This window comes from Hesperophylax consimilis, chromosome 17 (genome assembly GCF_061612785.1).
Source record: "Hesperophylax consimilis isolate HC1 chromosome 17, BYU_Hcon_1.0, whole genome shotgun sequence".
Taxonomy (NCBI): domain Eukaryota; kingdom Metazoa; phylum Arthropoda; class Insecta; order Trichoptera; family Limnephilidae; genus Hesperophylax; species Hesperophylax consimilis.
The window spans coordinates 8,210,395-8,231,047 of record NC_142852.1 but is presented as its reverse complement, the minus strand read 5'-3'; the positions used below and the strand labels follow the sequence as shown (position 1 = coordinate 8,231,047).

Here is a 20,653-nt window from a genome sequence, read left to right as displayed (position 1 = left end):
TTTTAAAAAGTGATATAAAGTTAAACGATGAAAAAAAATTTAAACCTAACCTAACCTACTTAACCCAGTTAATAAAGTTTTTGTTTCATCACTTTCCATGGCTTTATATAACTTTTTAAAGATGTGATGAATGATCATTTTGATGATTTATCCGGTTACCGCTGCAAATATAGAACTTATATAATGTGTTATTTTTAAATACACCTTTTTGAAATTTACTTTTGTTTTCGTTTTGCAAATCTTGACCCACTTCCCGACATCCGAACAAGCTGAAACTCGGCAGAGAGACTCGACGATAGATGACATATGTGACAATGCATTATTTTGATGACAATCACGTACAAACACACGCGGACATATATTCACACACACAGACATGCATTTATCTGCAATCGGATGAAATTACAACAGTTAATATACGAAATAAATAACGGCCCTACCCGATCGGCATTTGGCGAGTTGGTGAAGTTGTCCACTCCAGTTCCTGGGCAGAAAGATTCAATCCTCAGTCAGCCATTTTAAAAATAAATAAAAATTTGGTTGGTGAATTAAAAAAATAAATAAATTCAAATGAAATTAACTTTCGCACGCCAGGATTTGAACCAGCGACATCCGAATTCGTAGCTGAGAATCGTAATCACTCAACCATTTTATTTATTCACATGCATGCATCATCTCATACGTACATACCTACCCTTCTGTCATTCTGACTCAAATATTTGGTTCACTTGATCGCGCCATGTCATTCCTCGGTCATCCGTGACTTATAATCTCGCTGTAGTTTAAGAAAATACCATTTAAGGCGATGCACTACGTCGAGTAATATTTTTAATTGAGCCGCTATCAATAACAACCCTTACGTAGATGGCGATAAGGTTTTAATTCCCGCTTAACACCATCAGCCTGTTTTGATTTATGCAAGAAAAAAACATGTCCAAAAAGTGCCATTTATTTTATTTTGTGGATGTTCAGGCATAAATATTTAATTTTTTTTCGATCATTTTATAAATAACTTAATTTGCCACATTATACAATAAAATCATAACCGAAAATGGATTCGTAAGTAGGAGATTTTGAACTTTAAAGCAGTTTTCATAGGCCTTATACATTATTTTTTTCTGGGCGTATAAAAAGACTTATCTAAAAAAATACTCGATTATTTCAAAGGCCAAGATGTATTCTACTCGCAGTATTTAATTAAAGCATCTGAAACATTTCTAGGCGACCAAATTTTCAAACCAAAAACACGTGATTTGAATTACTTCGTATGGCATCGCCTTAAGGTTAAACGCAACGCTCGTAATATTCTACGTGTTCATAGATGGCGTAATTAATTAATTTGATCAAAATTCGCTTTTTGCAAGGTATTGCTTTACAGTATTAAGACAAATTATATGTTTGCGCCCGTATATACGCAATATGAATATGAATAAATAGTTTTGTCTATATAAAAACTCAATTCTATCGAGAAAGGCATGCAAATACAATATTGGATTGAATAATCGGTACAATATTGTATTTGTATGCCTTTCTCGAAAGAATTGAGTTTTTAAACGAACAAAACTATTGATTCATATTCATATTGCGTATATACGGGCGCAAACAAATGATTTTTCTTGATATTGTAAAGAAATACTTTGCAAAAGCGTATTTTAATAAAATTATTTAATTAACGCCATCTATGAACACGTAGAATATAACAAGCGTTGCGTTTAACCTTTTCAAAACTAATTCAATTTTTTTTTTTTTGCTCCTGATTTGCGCTTGTGAGTATTTTGAGAGTCTCTCTGCAGGGTCCAGCAATAGTCTGCTAGCATAGATGGACTCCACTTTCCTTGGTATCACTTTTCCATATCCGCAATGTCCTGGTGAAAACGTTCGCCGTGCTCGTCACTGACATCTCCCATACAAAAGCGTATTTTAATAAAATTATTTAATTAACGCCATCTATGAACACGTAGAATATAACAAGCGTTGCGTTTAACCTTAATAAACACGGACAATAATGGATCTGCAATAATGTCATCCTACTATTGTGAGGGAAACAGATGGCCGGATTATACAACGTGATTTCAGTTGGGCGAAACGTGAACTTTGACATTAAACGCATCAACACTTTAACCACCAAATTACAAGAATCCGACGTAAGTGACGCAGCCGTGCACAAAGAGATGCGACGCACGACCCTGGTGTATGGGACAGACATACGGTTGAATTTGCCCTAACAAATCTTTAAAATAAAGTGGGATTCTTAACGACATAAGGGGCCGTTCAAGTATTATGTAAGCACTATAGGGGGGCAGGGGGGGCTTTGCTTTGATTATTTTTGATGACATGGGGGGTGGGGGGGTCGAGATAGTGATTACGTCAGCACTGCTCAGCAGTAGTTATTTTTTTTTACACATTGGCAACCCACACATTGTCTATGTTTGAAAACCGAATACATATTCGGGGATTCCCACTGTGTCAATAAAGTTTGTTTAAATGAATATCATGTGCATTAAAGTCCTCTATCCTAAGTCTATTTTATAAGTGCTGCTTATGAATCAATAAGAAACTGAATACATTAACAGAAAAATGCATATATGTAGGTACCAATTTTTACGTAAGCATGGGAGGGGGGGGTAAGAGCTTTGTTTACTTTTGATGACAAGGGGGAAGAGGGGGTAAATAATTGTAATAAATCTGCTTACGTAATACTTGAATGGCCCCTAAGTGATGAAATTGAGTAAAAGCAATATTCGACAAGTGGACCGGTTTAATGGACGCGATCTAAAGACGACTTTTCCCCAGCAGGCCTAGAAAATCAATCTCTCCGTGGTGTTTATTTTAATTATTTCTGATGAACGTATTACTAAAATCTCAAATGTTTCTAGAGAGATCCCTCGGGAAGTTACTAATTCATCGTCTAGAAAAATAAACCACTAATTTTATATTTTCAAACAGTTTTACATCAAATATTTGAATGGTTATATCCTGTTTTTATTAATCTTAAATATAAATAATTTACATCCGTAGGGATTTCTCTAGAAATATTAGAGATTTTAGTAATACGTTCATCTGAAATAATTAAAATGTAAGCGTCGAGCAAATCTCCGTTATTAGAGTCTTTGTGTAGCCTTAACGACATGAAGTCGTATACAAACAATATTCGGCGAGCTGACCGGTTTCGCTTGGCTCAAACTTCACCAGGATAAAAAATTAACTTTTTTTTATTTTTTCGAATAACTTATCAAATTTTCGTTTGTCAATCGCTAATATTGTCTTCAATAATTAAAAAAAAATGTTTAAAAAGTGTAGGTAAATTTAGGTTATGGTAGCTAAGGGTTATTTGAAATGCCTTTAGCCATATTTCGTGACGAGATCTGAAAAGTCATGTACTTCACCATTCATTTTTATCTTCCACGTCTCCATATTATAAATAAATAAATAAAATATTATTTTTATTTATCGGGTGTAAAGGTGTTAATTCGCATGTTCTAACTAACTCGTTCTACTGAAATGATTTTTTAAGCTAAAAATCTAACGTCCAAATCATAAAAATCTATCAAATATCAAGAAATTAAATGCACATAACACAGGAAAACTAATTTGGTCTTAATTCAATTGATCTTTAACGACCACAATCGGTTGAACTGTAAAACTAACATGACCGGTTTTGAAATGGGATAAAACGGAGATGAACTAACGAAAGCAATGATGTAATTAGCAAACCTGTAAGCCAAAATAACCTTTATGCCCATTGGCACAGAGCGTGTTATTGCGCAACTACAATGTCGATAGTTATGTAATTTTGTTAAAGATCTCAAACACATTGCGAAAGCATAACGTCGTAAATGCACAATCATCTTCATGCTAATTTGGACCGTAATAACCAAAGGACGGTATGAAATTAAAAGCGATTTCCGCTTTTTTTAACGTGTTTCAGATGTGAATTATTCACAAATACAAAACGTTGTAATTCCGCGTGTGTCTGCAAGCGATTTTGTACTTTAATTGTGAACATTTTGTATGAATTTTATGCGATTTTAGCGAGCTTTTACGTGCATTCATTTATTGAGAGTTCGTAAGGTTAGCAAACCATAACGATTTAAGTTTTCGTCGTGTTGTCAAGCGATTTTGAGCGTTGTTAGTGAACATTTTGTACGTAACTGCGGCGAGTTTCGCGTGCTTTGTCGGATACGAGTGTGCGGCGAGTTCGTAAGGTTAGGATCTCAAAGGAAATGCTATATAAAGCTCGGTCCAAACAGAAGATGGTACAGTTAGTGTCTTGTGCTTCTAACAATCAAACAATCATGGTTAGTCCTTTACATATATTTATAATAAGTAACGAATAAGTCTATATTATTATAACTTAGAAATAATTTAAAACGACCCCAAATAATATCAAAAATAAAATTATCACAATTTTATGTATAAAAATTTAAAATAGATTTTTTTATTTTTTTTTACAAATTTAACTTGATAAAATAAATACATAATTTTTTTACAATTTCATTAAAATCAAAATCAGACAAATTTGAAAAATACTTTTTATTCCTAAAATAAAAAAAATCCTAATGATTTAACTTTTTTGAGATCAATTATACTTTCCAACGTTGGCTTGTAACAAACAGCAAGATAGCTCTTCTACCGGCATGACAATTGGCATTATCAGTTAGTCCTGCAGATTGGGAGATAGAACAGTCTATGCTGTCGGAGGCTTTACCTGGTGTGGACTACAAATCACGGACCCCCTTTCACGTCCACCCCTTACTAAGGAATTGATTTTAAAAACCTGAACGTTATTCCCACAGAAGTTCTTCCTCTGCTTCTTGCTGCTTGCCGTGGCCGCTAACGCCGATGTCAGCCACATCGTGTCCCAGGACGCTCAGGCCCAGATCCTGAAGCAAGCCAGCGACATCAGCCCCGAAGGAAACTACCAATGGGCATACGAGACCTCCAACGGCATTGCAGCCCAGGAACAGGGAGCTGTCAAGACCGTAGGAAACGTAAGTCAATATTACCTATACCAACTAACTGCTAAACGAACATGTGGAGATCTTATACATCCAATAGAAACTGCGGATAGAGTCTCTAATTGCAAAATAACCAAACTTGAAGGATTATAAAATTAAAGTAACCTAAGTTCAATGATCTGAAAAACGATCTAACCTAACTTTGAAGGTCTGAAAACTGAACTAACCCAAGTTCGAAGTCGTGAAAAATGACCTAACCAATTTTCGAAGGTCTAAAAATGACCTAAAATAAGATCCAAACTGTTAAATTCGACCCAATCTAACATCCAAGGACTAAAAATTAAACATTTTTTATAACAAAAGTCTTCAAACAGTCAAAAATGGGTTTATCATATCTAACCCAAATTAACATAATTAAAAATGACATATCCTAGAAGCAAATAGGTCAAAGCAAAGATATGTGACATAAGTCCACATAATAGTTCAAATTAAAAACGTATACAAAGTCCTGCAAAAACTTTCACATTTTGAAGATGTTCTGTTAATTTATTGTCGAAAGCCAATATCAACACATTTAAAGTTATGCAACGAACAAAATATACAGCGTAACATTTCCAACTAATATTGCAATGAAATTCCCGAAGATTTCATCTCGTTTGTATATATTATCACATCATGCGTAATATCGATAATTGCACGATGATAAAAGGTGATAAGAATGCGTTACATGGGGAAATTACAAATTGTATATACTACTTTTATCTTCATAGGTAATACATAAATTTAAGGCAGTGATTGAAGAAAATTCATCAACCAGCGGAAAATTTTTGGACACGCGAGTTTTTGACTTCACGTTTTCTAATATATTTTTTATAAATATTTGCACCTAATGGCCAAGCATTTTAATTTACAAGTTATAGCTTCATAAATATCGTTAAAGACGAGTAATTGACCAAAATCGTTCATTTTTAAATAGTAGAAAACAAAGTCACTAGCGTCTGTCTGTTTGTGCGCTTAGTTCTTCTAAGCTATGCAACGGAGTTTGATATAGTTTTCACTACCATTTAGAGAATTTCTTCCGGAAGGTTTATATATATAATACATGAATATTATATTTATTGAAAGTGCAGAAAAGTCGAGTAACACCGGGTACATGTCAGCTAGTTTTATAGAAAATATACAAATACATTAGGGTTTACTTACATCTTGTTTGGAGATACAAGGTTGTATTTTGATTTTAGACTATATTATTTAGTTATTTGGGCATTATTTTAGACACATCAATATTAATCTAACAGTTTTAGCTTCATATCAATCATTAATTCAGTAATCAAGTAAAATTGTGTCTATTATTGACACGATAAAGATTCAATGAATGCAAGGAGAACAAGGAATCGTTTTCACTTTCGAACGTATCAAAATCCTCTTCATTTGATATACAGCAATTAATACGTTATTACGACTTGGGTGTTTGTCTGCCTTCGAAGGTCGCAATCATCGCAAACCGGTTTCGGAAGATCGAAAGTGGTTTGGATGGATGTTTTGTGTTGAAGCAACAACAAAGGGGTCAAGTTAGCCACCAGAAACACGACAAGTGTTTTTTACAATCATAACATTGATATTAGATAGATGATTGCCGGCGCCCTAACTACGCAAGTTACCTTCGTGCTTAAAAATAGATAAGAACCGTGACTTGCGGTTTTTACCGATCGTGTAAAAATTTTAAATGTACATATATAATAATAATCGCTAAAGGCTAAATTCTACGTTAATATTTTTTGTACATCTAAGAGTTAATATTGTTATGTATGATTTTAATCATTTGTGAGTTAGGTAACTGAACACTGAAGAGGTAATCTGATAGAAATGTGTTGTGGGCGGTTTCGGTGTGCCCAAATTACTTCTGCAGAAATCCATTAAAAATATTGAAATTTTTTCATGAGCAGATGATCAATTAATTTCACTGGCCTACACTGCCAACACAACATACTCATACCAGATTATCTATTCGGAGAACAGAACTAAAAAAACAATTGTAAAAATGACACTAAATTTTACTAATAATTTATTCAAAAAATATTTTTTTTTAAAATGCACTTGATTTTTTTTTGTAAATGCATCTTTACTAATACGTGTAGATTTTGAAAAGTAACAAAATTTGTAAAAATGCAACCCTACTGTGACTTACAAAACTAAAAAAAAGTAGAATTTGAAAATCCTAACACCACACAAAAGCTGAAAAGTTTTTAGTGACATAACCAACAAATTTAACTGCAACCTAACCTAATCGATGTAAATATATATATATTACAGTAAAGGTTTATATCATGACCCATAGTCCCTATCCTTAGCAGCATAAAGCCATCATTTCATAGTGATGACTGATGATGAAACAACACAACAGTTCTGCATGTGAAATTCACGCAAAGACTGGTGAAAAATTATGTAACAATCAATACGCCAAATTTCTTATTCTACGATGCGTATAAATCCGTCTAGCCGATACTGGTCGATTAGTGGCTCGATGCGGGTCAAGGCTCGACCCCAACTCTTCGATTATAAATGTCAAATGTCGATATTTCGTTATTCCTGAGATGGTTAACGTTTATTAGAAATAACATTCCGTTGCGCAATCGCAACGCCGATGGTGCGCCGGCATTAAACTACTGTGAAAGGTCAAAGAGATGGGCATTTGAATGGTATTGCGCAATAAAACACCTCGCCTACAAATCAATATGGCATTTCTACAATCGATGCAAATGGCATCCAGTTGTTGTAACGTCTGCATAGTATCGAACAAAGTTGGTCCACAATTTAGAATCGAAACTGCTAACAACGGCTTTAGTCATTGTGTTAAGCTATCTGATTAGCCTGGTGGTCAAATCCCAGCCTTCCCCAATCCCTTTACCTTCGTCGGGGATCCCATCATAGATGCACTGGGCCTGAGCAGTCGTTTCTCTCGCGTGGTTATCATATTGAAACCTTTAGAAGTCCTGATAGATATTGCAATTACATAATTTTGTAAATAATCTCCCTTTACCTTTTCCTTTTTACATATTATAATAAAATGATACAGAAACAACAAAACAATCATATTTTCATGAACCTTCTTTTAGAGCTTATTATAAAATAGACTTTCGCTTAGAGATCAACTTAAAACTATACAAATTACTCAATTAAAAGTATTTACCGGATTTTTTGCATTGCATTCTGCGTAAAACTTCCTTCAAAATATGACGAATTCGCCAAAATTCACGTACAACTGACACAGAGTCACATTGACAGCGTCAGTCAAAAGATAATATCCATGATTTGTAGCTGCACATTATAATTGACAGTATGTGGTAAGGATACCAATTCAGCACCCTTACAAATGATGGCAATATAATGTGGCGGCTACTCTCTCACAGCTTTCCAAAGGTTACAAAATTTTAAAAATTCTATCTAAAGACATTATCGTTATTTTGGGGAGATTCTAAAAAGCTGTTTGTTTAGTTCATTGCTATTGGGTTTGTTGTGAAGAAAACCAATCTATCTACGTTTGTTGTTTATGTAAATTGTTACTGAGTGTGTGTGTCTGTTTGCGTTGTTTGCAGGAAGCCGCTATCTCCGCTCAGGGAAGCAACCAGTACACCGCCCCCGATGGACAAGTCATCTCCCTGACATACATCGCTGACGAGAACGGTTACCAGCCACAGGTAACAACCAAATTTGGTCAAAATATGTTAAATCCATTTCATACGGTGTCGAAAACACTTTCCTTAAAGACATTAAGTTTCAAAGTGTGTCATCTAAATTTTTTACGGAATAAAAAATCGTCAGCTTGGTTTTTTACGTGGAGCGAAAAACCGTTGATTTTTTTGAAGGGGTCAAAAAATATTGACTCAGTTTTAATGTGACATTTTTTATATTTAATAACTTGAGTTGAAAATGGTAGCTGAGCAGGAATTATTAATATTAAAAAATATCAACATTAACGTTTTTTTTAAATATTGAACATCTCAAATTCAATTGGTAAATCAAAAAAGGTTTCGAGGTCAAAAATCCGGAATAACATAAAATTAAAATCAATAAAGAACCACTTTTCACGATTCTAATAAATGCTAGAGGTTGAACACTGTTCATAAACAAAAAACCAGTTTGAACGATCTTCAACAATGACGTTTCGTTTTTTCTATATGTTAATTTGTTTGTTTTTTTTCTTTTTCTCAGGGAGCTCATCTTCCCGTCTCTCCCCCAATCCCAGAGGCCATCCTCAAGGCTCTAGAGTACATCAGGACCCACCCCCCAAAGCCCGACACCAAGTAAACTACTCGCCCTAGTCTATATCTCACCCAAACTACACTCGCACGGAAACCAGGCGGAAAGACGACCCAACCAAATTGACACGGATTCAAAACTATTCAAGAACATATGACAAGGACCAGTGAGAAATTCCAAGAAAAAACGCTAATTTTCAGTGTTCAGTTTTGAAAAAAATATACATGTGAATGTTGTTTTTAACAATGAAAACAAGGAAATGATGAGTGCGTTTGATAGAGCAATGATTTGTAAATCGATCGCAGAGAATAAACATCACAAAAAACTCGAAAACAACACGAGAATTCCAACAAGAACTCACAAGCCAAAGTTGAAATTGGTCGAACCAATAAAGCAAGGTCAATTTTTTTTACATAATTAGTTAGACCTTGTTGCGTTGGATGTTTTACAGACACCAAAACCAAAATAACAACCAATTAAAAAACAAAATTATCCGTCGATTTTGACAAAATTTTCGAACCGTTTGTTTCTAAACTCTATCGCACTCGTATAAAAACGATGAATTGGTAACTGATATATTTATGTATATTTTTTTTATGTGTTGAAATGTCTCGTGTCATACACGAGGCATAAAGTGATAATATGTTTTATACAATTTATTTTCAATGTCTATCTACTTTTACCAATTATTATTTTTTTATGATTTGATCTTCTCGTTGATTATCTTCTACCGTTTTATATAATATCTTGTTTTGTAAATAGTTTTTATATTTTATATCGAAACAAAAATACAAAGTGTATATATGTATACAAATTAAAATATTTGATTTAATAATTACTTTTTTGTTTTTATTCATAATTATTAATTAACCATTCTATGAACACAATTACACCCTTCATTTACGGGTTAGAAAATTTTATATGGATCAACAATATTGGGACAAGTGGATTTTGCTTACTAGTTTCTGAGATATTTATATCTTAACCTCTCAGGCTCCTTTTTATATCGCTTACAGAATATCGGAAAATATGTGTAAATTTCCGGTTTGCAATAAAATCCAAATAAAAGGAATATTTCTGAAGGTATCCGAAAACCAAATACTGTTTTTTAAAGCTAATTAAATATGTTTTCAAATTTTATGAATGCAAACATAAAATTACTGATAACGAAAAAAGAAATACACATTTTATTAGACAAATGTATTGAAAACATTACTCTCACCTCAGTTTTTAAACATTGCATATAAAAAAATCTATATAAATAAAAAATGTAATGTTTGTTTTTTTCAATGATTGACTCAACGTGGCATTCGAATACGCGTGTCTTTTTATACAACTATATTATATAGATATCACCTGTTGGTAAAAACATGTTTTATGTGAAAAACAGCGCCATCTGTTGGGATTAAAAGCAACACGCGCTACTGTTTCTCTATCTGAACAGACAGTCTGAACCACAGCAGTGGCGGGTAACAGCTAGTAATTAATAAATTAATTTTTTTCATATTTTTTTTTATTTTTTAAAAGAAAGACAAACATTTACGGGTTACGAATAACCTGACAATATTTGAAAATCTCCTTCTACCACCACAGTAAGCTGAAAATGTTGCTTGTGTTGTGATGGAGGACTTAGCCAGCCGAGGAATTGAACACACTAAGCCTGGGTGGGACCCAAACGCGATGTCAACTCGGCCACCGACCGATCGAATATAGGTGTATATTTTAATTCTTCGGTGGTTAAATTCTAGATTTGAATATAAAGCGTGGTGTTTCCTCTTTCTAACAGCGTTTAGGTCATATTTCTCACAATGGCAGTAAGAGAGATACAACGATTTCAATGCGACCATATAAGCTGTTCCCAAAGGCGAACAATTTGAGTCTACGGGTAATAACAGTCTGTTCCCGAAACCGAACAAATTATCCTGCGGGGTTAAAGACTACAGGTATTATCTAGGTTATATCCTTTCTGTGCACTGATCACAGCGTTCTGAACGTACATACCTGTATACCAGATTATATATCGAGATGCAGAAATAACCTGTCATTGGTAATGTCGCTTGGAAAAATTATTCTAGTACATTGATCACAATTGTTCAGTTTTCTGTGTATTTCAAATGCGCTATATATATACATCTCATTTTTTTTAATTTTCCGTAAAAACGAATACTGTTTTAGAAACTAGATAAAATTACATTTCCGGTCGGTGTATGCGTTTAAAATAAACATTACTATTTCTAAATAATAAAATTGTAATATCAAACGTGAAAAATGTTGTCAAAAACGCTAACCAAATTTTTACTTAATTTTTTACAATCATAGAAAAAAATGAGAAAACTGGATATTTCGAAAATACATTCGTTTTGTTTAAGGAATTTGTAAGAAAACTCTATCTTCAATTTTATCTCGTTCATATAATAAAAAAATAAAATAATTTTTAAAATTAAACCGATTTTTACGATAGCGGTGCGAAATATGAATTATCATTTAGGCTATTTTTAGGATTGCAGTATTGAGGCAAACAGGAAAGAATTATTATTTATTTTTCTAAAGTCAAAAAATATGTAATTTCGTATGATAGAAAGAAAAGATAAAAATACTTTTGTAAAATATGGCCAGCGTTATCAATGTAAGTGCCCGAAAATATTTTTAATAATATATTTATAATTTTATACCCATAAGGACTCCATCAAAAGAAAGTTTTAATAAATTTAACGTGTTCAGCATTATAAAACTGTACTAAAAAAATGCACTACTCAATTTTAAAGAAAAATATGAGTACCTTGCTGAACAACACACCTACACTACAAGGACGAAATCCTCAAATCTACTAAACATTCCAAAATTAAATACATCTTTCGGCCAGAAAAACCACTATTTCCATGCTATAAAATTATATAATGCCCTTCCTATTTAAATTAAAAACACCATGGATATAGAAAAGTTTAAAAAAGACTTCAAATTATGGCTAACTAAACATGAAGATGAGGAAATCATTAAATTTATCAAGTAACCCCAACGCAACCTACAGACAACAAACATAAATACTTTTTGCTTAATTTATTTTATATTTTGTGGGAACCAATAAATTAGAAGATGAGGAAATCATGATCAACACAAATACAACAAACTACAGTCCGCCTCGGAACAGGAATACCCATTGAGAAGGACTGAGAACAAACTACATCACTTTATATCTTTATTTTACTTAATATTGCATCTTTTTTACTTAACTTTATATTGCCGTTAAATAAAAAAATATGCATGTATTATATATATAAATTAAAAAATAGAAAGAAGTTATCTAAATGATAGTGAAAATTCTATCAAAATCCGTTGCGTAGTTTAGAAGAACTAAGCGCACAAACAGACAGACGCAGATAGCGACATTGTTCTACTATTTAAAAATGTATTGTTATCATGTTTTATGTATTATATACTCAACAGTATGATAATGCCTTCAGAAGGCGAAACAGCTGTCACGCATAATAATAATGATAATAAGTTTGGTAATTAAACATAACTTGATTGACTGCCGTAATATAGTACCATATTATAAATACGAAACAAATTCATTTTTAGAAAATGATTTTTATAAAATATATTTTGATAAAACTATACTAAAAGACCGAACGATTTGTCATAATAGACCCGATATTGTTTTACATGACAAAAATTTTAAAAAAATAACTTATATCATTGATGTCGCTATTCCAAACTCCTGTAATATTCAAAAATCTGTTAATGAAAAAATAAGAAAATACACAGATTTAGGAAAAAAGAGAAAAAGAATTTGGCATTCTCAGACTATAAAAATATTACCATTTGTTATTTCGGCAACTGGCATTATACCTAGCTCTCTCATACAAAAATTTGGCGTATTAGATCTGTCAAAGAATTTATATATAAAAATGCAAAAATCAATCATTTTAACTACATGTAGGATTACGAAAGATTTTTTAAGTATTTATGTTGGGGATCAGTAGGATTTATAGGCCCTGTTAGAAGTTCTATCGAGCCGAACCCTCTGATATGAAAATATCTGGAGTCAGTGAATTATTTTCCCATTTGATCTCTGGTGAATTGACGTGTTGTTCTTGTATTGTTTTATATTTATTTTGCTTATATAATGCACTTACATAATGTTGATCGACTAGATGATCATTTGTGGAAAAGCGTGTGGAAGGGTTTAGTTTTTCCTGTGGGGAAGATTTAACCCGGACTAAAAGTCGAGAAAAAAAAGAAAAGCACAGCAGAATTTGTTTAAAAATTATTTTGTAAATTACAATTAAAGACAATATTGTATTGTACTCGTGTGAACTTGGCATAAACAGCGTCATATTTTAGCCATCTAGCGAACTTTACACTAACTAGTTTGTAAAAGTCAATATTTAATTAATTCAAAACATATTTCAAAAACATTCAAAACCACTTTTACTTTTAGAAGACGAATTTTACGATAGTAAATATGTTACCGTGGTGACTGCTTAATATATTCACGAATGATGTATTTATAAAAAAACTATAAATAATACTATCCTATGCTGTAATACCACTGAAGAAATCATTCCTAGAAGTGTGAAATACACCGAGATGACGCCAGTTCCTCGGAACTTCTTACATTGCATCACCGGTAGAACAAGACCAATCTAAATCATATCCTGGCGTACGAAAATTAAATTTTATTTGATTAATTTGTGTTTTTCACAACATCTCTAAATAGTATGAAATAAAGTCGCTATCCGCGTCTGTCTGTTTGTGCGCTTAGTTCTTCTAAATTACGCAACGGATTTTGATAGGATTTTCACTATCATTTAGAACATATCTTCCGGAAGGTTTACATATATAATACATGCAAATTATATTTATAGAAAGTAGAGAAAAGTCGATGTTTTATAATCAAGTCGTAAAAATATATTTTCGGGCACTACACTATTGCTAACGCTGGCTAAACCTTATGAGATACATCAAAATAATGTACTACGGAATTGTATATCTTAAAAAGGCCTACAGAAAAGTCTGCTGTGGTATATGTCTATCTCCTAAGGATAACCCCTAGCAACGCCGGGTACACGTCAGCTATTTAATAATAAATAGTAAATTTACGGCACGTTCTAGGGTGGAAGTTACTCTCAGTATCGCCCTGGTATTAGACCACCATTCAGAATTGAAAAGTCGCTTAAAATTACTTTAGCCGTGTTTGATGAACAGATCTGAATATCCGGGTACTCCCACACCTTCCTCTCTCTCCCTTCCCCACTTCATTCAGCCTCGCTACATACTAGCGATGGTTCATGACTCGTTTTATTAAGAGCGGGAGCTATTTTAAAGGATTAAGATTTTTAATGAATTACCGAAGAAGCTAAAAGCCTGGCTGCTTTTCGTGGGTTATGCCTAAATGCGGAAACTCTGAAGGCCCTAGCAAGTGTTTTGCTAAGCCCAGGATAATTTATTATGCCGACCGTCGCTTTTATTGCGGGCACAATGCACCACTAACTAACACAATCGCCAGGAACAGGATTATATGGATATGAATGATGGACTCGCCGAACGTCACAGCGATGCTGCCAAGGTTTGTTTTCCTATGTGAGGATATTGTGTCAGCGCTTTATTAGCAGCAGACACATACCTGGACGGATGACGAACCTCGTGCTGGCACTGTTGGTCGGCGTGGTGGACTCTCTCGCTGCAGCAGCTTGTAGAGTTTCTTCACCACCTAAAATTCTTGCTGCAGAGTCTCCATCTTCTATATTCCTGTCACATGTTCCTGTACTTCATTTTACTTAACTTCACTTTCTTTTTGTAATATCTGCATCAACTGTAAAGTGCCCCTGAGGTGATATCTCACAAAAGCGTCGCTACACAAATTGCCAAGTAAATAAATAAATACTATAAAGAATGAGTTTTAGATGTATTGGCAGCGGATAAGACGCTAGGTAGTTATTAGTTTTAGGTACATATGACGTCACGGTCACGTCACTGAGTATGTATGGAACAAGTAAGACTTGGATAATTTTAATTACGCTATTTTTCTAAAATATCTCCTGATAAAAAAAGAGTAAGCATTCAATTGAGCCCTAGTACGTTCGTTCACAAACGACTCATCGCTCCCACATATGTTAATCGAGGATGCCATAATCTCACTGGCACCAAAACAATTCTTCCAAATGGCCTTAGATTATAAATATATTACAGTTCACACTTCTAGGGTTTTATCTGTTCTGTGGTTGTTGAAGATGTTGACAAAATCAATCAAATTTATTAATAATGAAGTAGCGAGGATGATGTCCAGGCGAGTGGGATCATCCTTGACATTTGGTTCAGAGTACAGAAATACTAATAAAGGCCGCATTTAACTAATTTTTGATAACCGGTCCGTTCATATAGCCTTTGCCATTTTACGTACAAACAGGGTTGCCAAAAGTGGTGACCGGATCAAAAAGACAAATGAACACAATTTCAAAAAGTAATATAAAGTATGAAAAGAGTCAAACAAAAACTAGATTATTAAATTACTTTAGATCACTTAGTAGCTGCGCTGTTTTGTTTTTGTTTATAAATATGTTTTCCAAAGATTAACTTGGTTTTTAAAAAATCATGTTTTTACCTGTTACAGGTTACATGAATGCAACCTTGTGTGAAATTTTCAAAGCAATTGTGATTTGTATAACAAGGTAAGCATTCTCACCTGAATATTAACTCATCTAGATAGGTACCTAACTAACTAATCATCACGCCGTTCCCTGCAGGGGTAGGCAGAGAGGACGAACTGCAAAACAACGCAGTGTTGAAACACAATCCTTGCCTCATTCACATTCATACACCGTCTTATACATACTCTTCTATTATTCCGACTCTTGACGTGGCCGGTACACTCCTTTCTTCGTTCATTCGCTCTACATGCCCAAACCATCTGAGCGTCCCTTTCTTAATCGTACTCAATACACTAATTACGCTTATATCAGCCTTGCATTTTATGCATTTTCTCAAACTACACATTTCTCACACGATCATACATGGTTTTACCACACATACGCCTCAGGGATCTCATTTATAAAGAATGTAATCAAATTCATTTCTCACTGCCACACATCAGGGTAGGTACCAGCACTCCATTGTGAACTGCTAACTTCGCTACTTTGGATAATTTTTCCTTTAATGGAGTTACCTGCATTTACATTTCTTTCAATATTTCTATGGTCTTTTCCATCTCTTGTAAACATACTTCCCCAATAGGTAGGGTACCTATTTTTTCTTAAATACTTTAGGGTAGCAGCAAATGGTAGCAGAAGTCGGGGACGGGGAAGACATCGCACTATCAAGTGAATCAGATACTCGAGTCGGGCCATGTCAAGAATCAGAATAACAGAAGAGTATGTATGAGACGATGTATGAACGTGAATGAGGCAAGAAGTATGTGCCAAGACCGAGTTGTTTGGCGGTCCGTCCTCTCTGCCTACCCCTGCTGAGAAAGGGTGTGATGGTTAGTTAGTTAAGTAGTTTTACTTGAGGGAATCATGTCATCGTTGAATATTTGTTCCGTGTTTTTGGACAACCCTATCTCACTTCGCATAGCACACAACACGACTGATATGAATAATGCGTGGTAATAAATAATAATTAATTTAAGAAATACATATATGGAACTGAAACACAGAATAAAGAAGACCACAAGAAATACGATGTGGGCGTATTTCGTGATAAAGTCTGTCGAAACGGTCTTTAAATTTCCAATACAAAATTGTGTTTCATCGATATAAGTATGAAAGAGACATTCGTGTATTTATTTTAATGTAAATATAATATAATTTGATCACCTCAAGTGACAAGCTAGGGCAGATAAATTAGCATGGACGCGCGGTTTCATGTGGTAAGCTCTACCCGGGTCTTGGCGGTGGGTGTTTCTGCGCACCAGCTGAGTGGCGGGCCGGATCGAGAGCCTTGCACATGTATGCATACTCTTCTGTTATTCCGACTCTTAACATGACCCTGGTTTTGGCCAACTGAGACTCTTCCGGAATTAACATGAAAAATGAATGGTAACCTAACCCAAGCTACATTTTGCGGAATGTTTTAAATTATTTATTCATTTTTAAATGATATGCAAATTCTAGTGCTGATTAATAAATTGAATATATGCTCATATTTTTGTGACCTTCAAATTTCAAATACATATTTCGATTCATCATTTTACACTTGTTTACATTCACTTCACAAAAGAGGCCTTGATGAAAATAGTTTCATTATTGCTCAATGTCAATAATATATGTACGTTTTTCAATTCGGGAAGAGGGTTATAGGTACCGCCACCCCGGGAACCATTTATTGGATAACCAATACCTCTGCCATAGGTAACCCCCCCAGAGGTACGATTCGTTTGGTGTTTAGCAGAGTTTCTGAAGTATGTTCAGGATTCGCCTGCCCGCCAGCTGCGAGGCGTGCCAGATCGGGAGAGTCTGTTTAGGTAGACCCTTTGACCTCTCCAACTGATATCTCGACCCATCGCCTTGCGCCGCAGTGGGAGGGATATATTCATACGTCCGTCACTTCTGGGCACCTTTTTCTTCCCAGAACTTCCTGTCCTTAAAAATATCCTCCACACAGCATCCCCAAATATGATATAGATATATACCTGTTGGGGTTAATGTAAAAAATAATAATAATAAATACACGGTGTCCGGAAACTCGTAGTACAAGCGGGAAACTGGAGAATCTACACCACATGGGGAACCCAAAAAAACATAAAGTTTTTTGATTTGAGCATTTTCAAAAAAAAAAAAAAAACCAAAAAAATATATTTTTCGGCTATTTTAGGGTTAAAGTTTTTTCTGGTGTTTAGGGTTGAATAACAGATGTTTTAACCCTGCAGAGCAGAAATATTTTATGATTACACCGGGTTAAATGAAGGGTGATTTCAAAATAATGCTTCAAATCCGAGTTTCTTCATTTGTTTTACTTTCAAATAGTTTTAATTAGTTGGGTTCTTTGATCTTCAGTAATAATTTATAAGAATTTGATTAAAAAAAAAATAAAAAATTTAAAAAAATCAACTTCAAACTCGATTTACTCGATAACGAAAGCTCAAATAAAAAAAATATATACTACAAAATCGACTCCAAATGTGATGTAGATTCACCAGTTTCCCGCTTGTACTACGAGTTTCCGGACACCCTGTATAATCAATAATAATAATTGATTTGTATAGCGCCGTTTATGTGGAAAATCACCTCAAGGGCGCTGTACAAATTTATAGTACATTTCTACAATGATCCATGTCATTACTAACTATATATGGAGATAATATACAGCACAATACTTACATATATCTTAAATATATCTAAACACGTATGAACGCAAGTGCTCTTGTCCGAATAAATATAATGGACGAGATGTGAAAATATATTTATTTTGAAGAACACGTGTTCCGACTTCCTCGTGACATATTCGTGTTTTACTTTGTTATGAAATTTGTCAAATATCTTTTAATAAATTTACAATATTTCATACCGGTAACTTTTCTCAGTATACTACTATATTTGTGTTTTACCGACAGTTTGCTAGGAAACCTGTCAATTCTTTCGTTAAAGGCCTGCAGTCTCGTTTTTAACAAAAATACGAATAATTTGTCAATTTTTTGGATGATTTGTATAGCGCCGTATTTGTGCAAAATCATCTCAAGGGCGCTGTACAAATATATAATGCACCTGGTAGGTCACTTGAGATTAACACTAACTAATTGTTTATTAGCGAAATTTTTATCCAGGATTTAGGACATAATTGGAAAATTGGATATAATTGATCTTTCTCTCAGGGATGGTATATTTAATTTAAAGATATGACAGCTTAAAAAGGTAAGTTTTTAGTTTAGACCTGAATTCTGTTGGATTTGTTATGGATCTTAGTTCCGCATGGAGTTTATTCCAAGCCTTCGGCCCAGATACTCCGAAAGCGCGATCACCAAACTTAGTATTTGGCTTGCGCTTAGGTTCTATCAGTCTGCCTACAGCTGCTGATGTTGCTGATCTAAGAGTTGACTGTTTAAGAGCAGAGTGTTTTCCGGGACGCATAGTTCAGAGATGTAGGGTGGGGCCATTTCATTGATGGATTTAAACACCATCCAGCACAGTTTGTACTGGATTATTTCAGGGCACTTGAGCCAGTGAAGGTCACGAAGGTGTTCTGACATGTGTGAATATTTTGAAACCCCGGTTATGAGCCGCGCTGTTGCATTAAACACTGATTAAAATTTGTCAATTTGATATTTTGGAAGGCTGGCATAAATGCCGTTGCAGTAATCGAGACGTGAGACTACGTAAGAGATGATAAGTTGTGAGGAGTGTCTTTTGAAGTAAGGGAAGGAGATAAAATAACTTCATACAGCCCTTAACATAACCTTCCTCACAACGCCACCCAACCGGGTGGCCATGTAGTATTCCTGTATTTACACTGTACAGACGGGAGTTCTTGTTAGGAGTAAAATAAAATAAAAGTTAAAAAAAGATTTAGCTGAGAATACAGGCAGGTGTTGGTTGGTTTTGAATGACCTTGACAAACAATGAGCCACCGATTAGAATTGCTAAAAACCGAGATGAGATAGCATTCAACATACAGCCTCCCAATCTACAGTCCTGGCCAAATGTGACCTTTCTGAACTAGCGGGCGATCAGAGCGGAAAGGTACCGAGTTCGATTTTACACAAGTATTGTATTTACCCATAGAATAAAGAAGAACTCAAGAAATGCGATGTGGGTGTGTTTCGTGTTACAAAAGTCTGGTCAATCGGCCCATGAATTACCAATACAAAACTGTGTTTCATCACCATTATGAAATTCAAATGGGATTGGCATGAGAGGTAGATCGCGTATTAAATGGGGAATAAACAAATTGTTTGAAGCTCTGTAGAAAGCTTTAAAACATAGAAGAAGATTTTAAACGGAGATATGTAAATACGAATAATACAGAAACGCGCTTAAATAAGCAATATTGCCTACACACTCTATAACTCTCTGCCAGATTTGTATAAAAACAGCCAGCATAATCCGAAAATTCAAAGTAAGGTTTTAAGAGGAAGCTACCGGCCAAAAATGTGTATATTCTTGGTATATCTTATATTGTAGGTAATAGGCATTAAAATCGCTTGACAAACGGAGTCTAGAAACGATCGATTCCAAGCACAAAACTGGTTTTTATTTATTATGTAAATAATTTTATAAGAAAGCGAAAAAGTTAATCAAGTGAAACTGTCACAGATAATCTTAGATATAATACTGTATTTTTTAAAGTTGTTTCATTTACGCGTTCATACATTTCTATTGAAAAAAAAAAAAATTATTATTTTTTATTTGTATTCTACTCGAGCGAAACGATAGGAAAACCTTCAATTTATCTTAAGCATATTTTTGGTATTCATAATGTACACCAATTCGTTATAAAAATTA

General features: G+C 34.1%; 2 protein-coding genes across 3 annotated transcripts in view; one reads left to right on the top strand and one right to left on the bottom strand.

Moving 5' to 3' along the window:
• alpha-Cat (catenin alpha) overlaps positions 1-20,653 on the bottom strand; it is a 152,769-nt gene that overhangs the window by 64,386 nt on the left and 67,730 nt on the right. The gene's annotated exons all lie outside the window — the stretch shown is intronic.
• On the top strand, positions 4,223-10,056 carry LOC149415898 (larval cuticle protein LCP-17-like). The gene is made up of 4 exons (XM_089641499.1): positions 4,223-4,298; positions 4,797-4,991; positions 8,555-8,656; positions 9,171-10,056. Exons 1-4 carry the CDS (start codon positions 4,224-4,226, stop codon positions 9,264-9,266), a joined length of 468 nt encoding a protein of 155 aa, XP_089497625.1. The 5' UTR covers position 4,223; the 3' UTR covers positions 9,267-10,056.